Source organism: Moschus berezovskii, chromosome 5 (genome assembly GCF_049115385.1).
Source record: "Moschus berezovskii isolate FMDL1 chromosome 5, NW_MosBer_1.0, whole genome shotgun sequence".
Taxonomy (NCBI): Eukaryota; Metazoa; Chordata; class Mammalia; order Artiodactyla; family Moschidae; genus Moschus; species Moschus berezovskii.
The window spans coordinates 98,620,708-98,629,418 of record NC_142464.1 but is presented as its reverse complement, the minus strand read 5'-3'; the positions used below and the strand labels follow the sequence as shown (position 1 = coordinate 98,629,418).

At 37.4% G+C, this 8,711-nt stretch overlaps 1 protein-coding gene across 2 annotated transcripts; it reads right to left on the bottom strand.

The window, feature by feature from the left end:
• Positions 1-379: 379 nt before the first annotated feature.
• EPGN (epithelial mitogen) lies at positions 380-8,711 on the bottom strand. Of its 2 annotated transcripts, XM_055434447.2 has the most exons (5): positions 8,601-8,711; positions 7,974-8,063; positions 5,310-5,430; positions 4,242-4,394; positions 380-2,159 (listed from the first exon to the last, which is right to left on the bottom strand). In XM_055434447.2, exons 1-5 carry the CDS (start codon positions 8,641-8,643, stop codon positions 2,105-2,107), a joined length of 462 nt encoding a protein of 153 aa, XP_055290422.1. In that variant the 5' UTR covers positions 8,644-8,711; the 3' UTR covers positions 380-2,104. The 2 variants fall into 2 exon arrangements, with proteins under 2 accessions (XP_055290422.1, XP_055290423.1); XM_055434448.2 differs by lacking the exon at positions 7,974-8,063.

Sequence of the window (8,711 nt, the reverse complement as noted above, 5' to 3'; positions counted from 1 at the left end):
CAAATGTAAATATTGCCATAAGAATACCAGGGATTCCTTCCTGGAAAATGAACTCTAGGATTTACATGAGCACAAGATTCCTTTGTATGACAGATCACACTCTATAAATTTCCATATTTTCTTACTGGGTGGATTTTATAATGTTAATGCATACTCTTCCAGAGGTGAAAAACATTGAACCTCTGTTGGTTTTCTGCTTTGATCTACTTTTTGGTTTGGCATTTTGGGAATTCTAATTTCTTGTTCAATATCGATTCAGTTATGTATACATTTTAGAAATACTTATAGACAGCAAATATTTGTAACTTTTTAGTTTATCACCTCTCCAGAGACTTTAGTCTTAACTTCCTCTTTCTTTTCATCAGAAGGCAGTCCTTAATTAAGCTTTATTGTTTCTTCCTGGACTCTCCCCAGCTTTTTAACACCTATTTGAAATGCTCAGGAAGAGGAGTCATTGGGAGGAACCTTTACCTCCCTACTCCTTGGGATGATGTAACCTCTGCATACTTTGTGAGATCATGCAGAAAGTGCTGATGTGCAATTCATCTGCATTAAATTCCTTCTGAAGGAAAAACAAACTGAGCAAGTGAAATGCCTTCTACTCAAAGGAAAGCAGAAGCTAGTTTTATTTAGAAGTGAATGAAAAGTCACAATTTGATGTAAGAGAAGCCATTGCTACTAGGCTTCCATTGGAAGAAAATTCACCTTTGACCCCTTTTTTAACCCATGCCATGATCAAAATATTTTGCCTATCTATTCCACAATAGGAAAAAAAAGTCCATACTCTTAGATTGAATCCAAAAGAAACATGGTAGATACTATTCTTTAATTTCATGTTTCACTTCCTTTAAGAACAAATTCTTAAATTATTATTTTGACAACCAAACACTAAAATATACACTGAAGATGATATGTTTGATGATATGATATGAAACATACTGGTATGTTTCAGGGTGAGGGGTGAGACTGGGGACAGAGATGGAGTTGAGAATAATCACACTTGCAACACCAATGTGGAAAATTTTCTCCCTTCTCTCAATATCAAATTTTAGTGCTAGGAAGCCCTTGTGGAAAATGACATGAAAGCCCAAAGAAATTAAGGGGCCTAGGATTATTTGAATTAGGTGGAGGAATAATGATTAAACAGGTAGGACCATAATTCTCAAACTGTTATTTCTACCGATGCTCCTTTTTCTCCACGTATAAATCTTCTATCAAGTATCCTGAAATGATAAAGAAAGTTTCCACATGCTTTTGTTTGGTGAAAATGTCTGGTTCTTCGGTTTCTATTTCAGAATCAATTGTAGAATTGTATTCATTAGTAGAATTTTAGAATTTCAGTCCAAATAGTCACCAGGTAATTCCGCCAACAATAGGAGAAAGTGATGAACATAAGCATTTGAGAACTAGTGAGTCGAGCACAAAATTTTATAATCCATGCAGAAACAAAAATGTTTTGCCTATTCAAGACTCAATATCCAGATAAGTTTTCAGTCATCAGAAACTCTTTAGCTTATTCCATATTTCACAGTATTGTCACAAGCTTGGGATGATTTATGTTTGCCTTGGACATTTCATTTTCTTTTCTCTAGCTTAGACTTCAGTCCAAGTTTGGGTCACTGGAAGTGCCACAGCACTAATCTCATCCGAGTAGTTGACATCACATTCTTTTAGACACCATGAAAGCAGCATGTTTCGGATTTGGTCCATAGAGCTATGGTCCAAAATCCTGGTAGCAAGCATAATGAAGAACCCAAGCATGGCCTTGCTTAGGCTGACTGCACGGTTGATAATTATTGTCATGAGAATTCACATCTGACGTAGTCAGAAGTGTCAGACTCAATATCCCATAGGGAGAACAAAATCCACACAGAAGCAGCAAAGCCAGAGTAGGACCGTGAACTTGACTTCTGTCACTGTAGCTTGTTTCCTTGGTACTTTGACGATGACAGAGTCTAAGAACCAACGTTGAAATTTATTCTCTCATTTCACCATGATCCCAACTTTCTAGTCAGCTTGGGAAGTTTAGTTGTTTCACTTGAAGATTTCAGTTTGGGGCCCACTGATTTACACCAATGCCTCATGAAAATTTCTCACAAAGGCTTCACAGTGGTCTTCCTCCGGAACAGATATTGTAAGGTGATTTCAGTTTTAGATACCTAAAACAGAGCATTGGTTCCATATGAATTCAACTGCTGTTTGCATAGCTCATTGAGAATTAAATAAATGCTCTGGTGTAACAGTTGCTCTTGGTGTACCACCTGTACCCCTTTACCATCCCCATCCTTCAGCAGCTGTGGGTATTAATAAGGCTCATGTGCTGTGTGCTGTACTTCATCGCTCAGTCGTGTCTGACTCTCTGTGACCCTATGGACATAGCCTGACAGGTTCCTCTGTCCATGGGGATTCTCCAGGCAAGAATACTAGAGTGGGTTTCCATGCCCTCCTCCAGGAGATCTTCCCAACCCAGGGATCGAACCCAGATCTCCTGAATTGCAGGCGGACTCTTTACTGTCTGAACCAGCAGGGAAGCCCAAGAATTCTGGAGTGGGTAGCCTATCCCTTCTCCAGGGGATCTTCCTGACCCAGGAAGTGAACCAGGGTCTTCTGCATTGCAGACAGATTTTTTACCAGCTGAGCTTCCAGGAAAGCCCATGATAAGGCTCACAGTACCATCCTCTTTAGAGGACTGTAGCACCATCATTCTCTAGAGGACTGTCCTCAGCCAAGAGAGGATTTTGCCTGAAGATTTCTGGGAGATTCCAAGTCCCTATCCCTTACCCCGCCAGGAGCATTCTGACATCCACACCTGATGACGCTGAGTACTAAAACCAAGCTCCCTCACCTCCTTAGGTTGGGTCAGAGATGCCATTCATGTTCTAGGTCTCCCTGTGGAATCAGGCTGAGAACAGATTTCAGCTAAAACTACATCTTTGCTTCCTTTCCCCTCTGCTCTAGCTTTCCTACTTCATTACAAGTTTCAGCTTTGAGCAGTCCCTTGACCAATCACTCACTCAAGAATCTCTTTCATAGTTCTTCTTCTAGGGAACTTGACCTCAGGCAGCGGTCTTATTTACACTAAAAAGTCTTACTTCCTTTTCTTTGTTTTTTTCTTTCTTGATCTCTTATGCAGCTGATTTAACAGATTTTGTATCAATCGATCCACAACTGATATAACAGATTTTACTCTCTCTAAGGTACAATTCTCGGAGAAGGCAATGGCAAGCCACTCCAGTACTATTGCCTAGAAAATCCCATGGATGGAGGAGCCTGGTTGGCTGTAGTCTGTGGGGTCGCTAAGGGTCGGACACGACTGAGCGACTTCACTTTCACTTTTCACTTTCACACATTGGAGAAGGAAATGGCAACCCACTCCAGTGTTCTTGCCTGGAGAATCCCAGGGATGGGGGAGCCTGGTGGGCTTCCGTCTATGGGGAAGCACAGAGTCGAACACGACTAAAGTGACTTAGCAGCTTAGCAGCAAGGTACAATTATTAAGAAAACATTTTTTTTATGTTGTATAGTGATTTTTGGTCATTTTAAATATGACAACTTAGTTAACAGAGTACAGCAAAATAAATGTATTTTTACTTTTCTTTAATGTATGTCACGTATATTTTGACTTTTCCTTATATGTGGATTTTAGGTAACATTACCAATGTGGAAAGGCCAGAAATAATAATTAATAATACATGAGTAATTTATACTTAGTGGATCAAATTTGTCTTCTTTAGCTTTTAGCAGTAGGCAGTTATCTCCTGAATGTACCCTCAGTTGATGTCTGGGAAGAAAGCGGCCCAAGTTTGTTACACACTTTTACTAATTTAATACTTATATTTTGATGTGTCCATTCAACAGATATTTGCTGAGCATGTGTGGTGTGCCAAACACGGTCGGTGTTCAGCACTTCATACAGTTGTGCACAGGACACACTTAATCTTCACACTTGTGGACTGACTGTCCTACTCATTTATAACTTGATGTAGGCAGACAGACATGAGGATGAAGGGAAATTGTAAATTGGAGCTATCCTATTGCAACTGCAGGTAAATCTCTACCTCTTGTCTGGGTTTATGAGAAGAGGCATCAAAACAAATATGCAGGAACTTGCCAGATTGACAGCCATATTTTCACTAGACAATTATATATGTCAATGCTTGGTACCTTGTAGGGGCTCAGTAAACGTTTGTCAAATGAACGATCATCTAGTGACTTCATAATTTGGTTTTTTTTTTCCTTACCTCTTTCTTATGTAGCAGTAAAAAATAACAAGAAAACCACTTAATAGTAATCCAACGCCAATCCCAATTGCTATGTATTTTTCATAAGAATCCACAGCATATGAAGTTAAGGTCAAATGCTCACACCTTTCTCCAGTATAACCAGTAAAACACCTTTAAAAAAAAGAAAAAAATGTATAATGTTAAAATTCATGATGATAGAAACACATATGACCAATTTCAAAAATGAAAACAAATAAAAATAATTTAAATTAAAGAGGCAAATACCAAATGAAAGAAGAAGCCATGCATTTTGCACTAATTATTTGATTAAAACCCCGTATTAATGTAGCTTCCCTCACTGGTAGAAGAGAAAGATAGGACACCTCCATGAGTTGACCTAGAAAATTGTTAACCTACTCTTTCATAAGAGGATGCTGAGTAAATCAATGGTCATAAACAGTATCTCAGTTGATCTAGAACTTTATATTCCTGAAGTATTTTTGCCATAGTTTCATTTCATCCTATAATCAACTCATAAAAACTTAGAAACGTCTTTGCATGTTATTGAAAGCTGGTTTGGGATTCCCTAGTGTCTCAGATGGTAAAGAATCTGCCTGCAATGTAGGAGACCCAGGTTCAATCCCCTGGAGAAGGAAATGGCAACCCACTCCAGTATTCTTGCCCAGAGAATGTCATGGACAGAGGAGCCTGGTGGGCTATACTCTGTGGGGTTGCAAAGAGTTGGACATGATTGAGCAACTAACATTTTCACTTTTCAAAAGTTGTTTTGGATTCACTAGTTTTGAGGTGTGGCATGAGTTTCTGCATTTCTAACAAGCTCCCAGGTTACACAGATGCTGCTAATCTAGGAACCATACTTTTAAGTAGTGAGAATTAGGTAGGTTAGAAAAAGACTCCTTAGATATTCAAATACAAAGAGAATTGGTGAATCATGTTCAGATCATGTACCTTTTTTACTGGGTAAGATAGAGGTATACATAAATCTACCATATGAAACACCATGTGAAAGGAGGCATACATTCTCCTTCTCCCATCTCTAGGACTTGGGAAGTTCTTTGCAATTACCTGCAGATGGCTTTCTCCAACTCATGGTGGAATGCACAGACACCATTGATGCAGTAACTATGGTGGTCTTCCAGGCAAGGATGTGAGAACTTCAAGGCTATGGGTACTTCTGTGTAGTCAGCTAGAAAAAGGAGATACTATATTAACAGATGAAGTGGGTCACGCATTCAAAGTAGATTCATAACACATATACAAAAAGACCTTTCATTTTAAGAATATTCGTTGAGTGCTCTGCCGTTTGAACTATTGATTCATTCCTTTGGCAGGTTATATATACAACGGTTAGGTTAATGTCATCTAGACATATTAATAAATTAGGTGGTGGAGGTGGACTGATTATCATTCTGTTCTTTAGAAATTTCATTATAAGATATAGATACAAGTCTGCCAAAAGGTGGCAGCATTGATTCTAGTCAGTATGGTATCTAACAAGGCTTCCCAAATGTATCCTGGATGCTAATGAATATAGAAGCTTTCATATACCTGAGAAGTAAGCACTTAGGGAGATGTGGATATATGCTTGTGAGATAATGAATTTGATTTCTCTTCACTCCCCAGGGGAGTGAGATGAGAATCTGCCCTTGCTCATCTGTGGACCTTAAGTAGCTAATGGAAAGGGAATTGTTTTCCATAACTGATTTCAGAAGAGGTATTGTTATGACCCTTATATGAAGCCAGAAATAATTTACGGCTCAGGCTTAACATAGCTAAGACAATACCTTTGGATGTTAATTAGAAATTTTACTCAATTAAGAGGCATTATGAGATTGTAAGAAAAGCCGTGGAGTTGGAAATAGAAAACCTGGGTTTTGATTTCTAGCTCTTAGACTATTCAGATGACCACACTTGGTAAAACTTTTGCGGTCAAGTGTCCAGAAGACTTTTCATGGGAAACTTCCCTTTGGGAAGCTGTACTGTGGCAAAATACATATATTTCAGAATGGTTATCTTTCATTCCTTGATGTATTAAAGACATATACCTATGCTGTTCTTGTTACACAGTGGGAATGACATTTGGGTAAAATGGCATAATTATAGTGTAGTTTAATATTTGATTCTTAAATTCTTCTCAAGCAGAATTAGTGGCATTTTAGTCATTGTTGTGAATAAACATCGTTATGTCCTCAACGTATAACTTCATTTTGGTTGAGAACGCACATTACCTTAAAATTCATATTCATTTTGTTAAATGTAGCATAGTAAATCTAATTTCTCACCTTGATCATTAACTCTAAGGCAGTGAGAACTTCCCATTATAAACTGTACTAGTTTCTTCCTACTTCAAGATTAACTAAGTTCAATTAACCAAGCCTGAATCAGGACTTACTAGAAAATGTGAGAACTGAAAGAAGACATTTTTAAAGAAAGAGAAGACTAGACTCATCTTTCCCCTAAGGACAAGAATATTAATTATAACTTCACAAAAATTTTCCTGAGGTACTAGATTCAGATTTTTTAGATTAAACAATAAGCAGGAAACTAGAATTCCCCAATCAAGAACTCAAAGGAAAACTACTAAAGTGACATATTCAATCCCTTTTCTTTCCATTATTATTGCCTGTAACTTAGAGACTATTGACTTGCAGTTCACTATTAGGGAAGAAAAACGGTGGTGATGGGCAAACTGTTACGACTCTGAGAGGGAACTGTACTTCTATAATTTCAACAGCATTATCTTCCAACAAAGATGCTTTCTCTTTGTTTAAATGCTCAGAGACATGAAGAATTTGGCTAAAAGTTATTCTAAAAGCCACACATTTTGTTTTTCACATTAATATATGCTCAAAAATTCAAATGGGTAAAATATTTTAAGGAATTTTTTAAAATTTAAAATTATTGGTGAAATGAAGAATACTTAAATATTACTATCTTTCATGTTCACAAAGTATTTGACTTCGTCTTTTATTTGCTGGGCTCTGAGAGCAAGATACAGAGTTTCTTTCATTGTAAATCACAAAGCCCATCTTCCCGTCAGGGAGTGATGTTTGATTTGCCTGAGAATCACAGCCACCTGATACACAGATCTTGGCAGATAACAAGCTTCCTAAATTCACCCCTAAGAGTTCAGAGAGTTTGGAAACATGCTGATGCTCAACAATGGCCAGAAACTATTTTAATAACAATAATAAAATATGTCATCACTATCAACAACAAAAATTGGGTACAAGTGTTTGGGAAATACAGCGTACACTAAAACAACAAAAAACCCCAAAGACAAATAAGAAAAAAGACGTTTCTGAAGATTAGAGAAAGTAGATTAAGGCTTCATCTGCTTGCCAGAATTTTTTTAGCTGCAAAACTCATAATCACAGATCAAAATATTGTTACTCATCGAGAATGTCAAAATGGAGACAAATTGCCTTTAGACATGCCTGGGTTATTGGGAACTCAACAGGACTCAGACAGAAAGTGTGGCAGGTTTGACATCCAGGACTGTAACTGAAGACAACTTTCTCTCATCTGCTCCACTTCATCCTTTGAAAAAGACGATTCTTTGCAACATATTTACCTGTCACTTCCATTTCACAATTTCCCAATAAAAGATTGTCTGATAATAAGATATATGTTTAAAAATTTCCAATGTTGCTTTTATCACAATCCAAATTTTGCTCAAACATTTAAAAAAAAAAGTCACTTGAAATACAAAAGTGTGAAGAAAAATACCTTCTGTTTTGTTAACTGTCCAGTTACTCTGCTGGGTTGTGATTGGGGGGCTTATAGTCCTGGCTGCCTCTCCAGTCAGTGCTGTCATTGCTGTGTGAAGGAGGGGAAAGGCATCTTTAGCAGGCGAGCCTCCTTCTACGTACAAGCAACAGATCAGAAGTTATTCTGTCTATTTCCACATCTGTTCTATTTTTAATTCATCTACATTTGAGATCCATAACCCACTAATGGCAGTTTTCTGACAGTTTCTCATGTATATCAATTCCATTCACTACATTACAGCTAGAGAAAATAGAAACCCACTAATTGTTCAGAGAAAATGAATACATTTATAAACTCACTCAATCACAAGGACACTATCATATCATAGTTAAAATGTCTCAACTGCTCTTCAGTTGTATAGAACAAACAATATAGAGATCTCAGAAAAAAGGTATCAAAATATATTAAGAAAGGAATGTGTCAAAACATTACATAAGAAACTAAATGAATCCACGGATTCCTTGCTTGGATCTTTGTCATAAAGTACAATTCCTAAAAGCCAACTTCTCACTCATACAGAGAAAGCAAATCCCGTTCACATTTTACAATGACACAACATTAACACAATAAAAAGAAATGACTTACCATTGATCAAGAGATAGACTGATATTGGAACCCCAAAATCCATTTCCTGCACTTGTTAATAGTATCTTGCTCTTATCCTCCTAGACCGATGGGTGGAAGGTTTTTATTGAG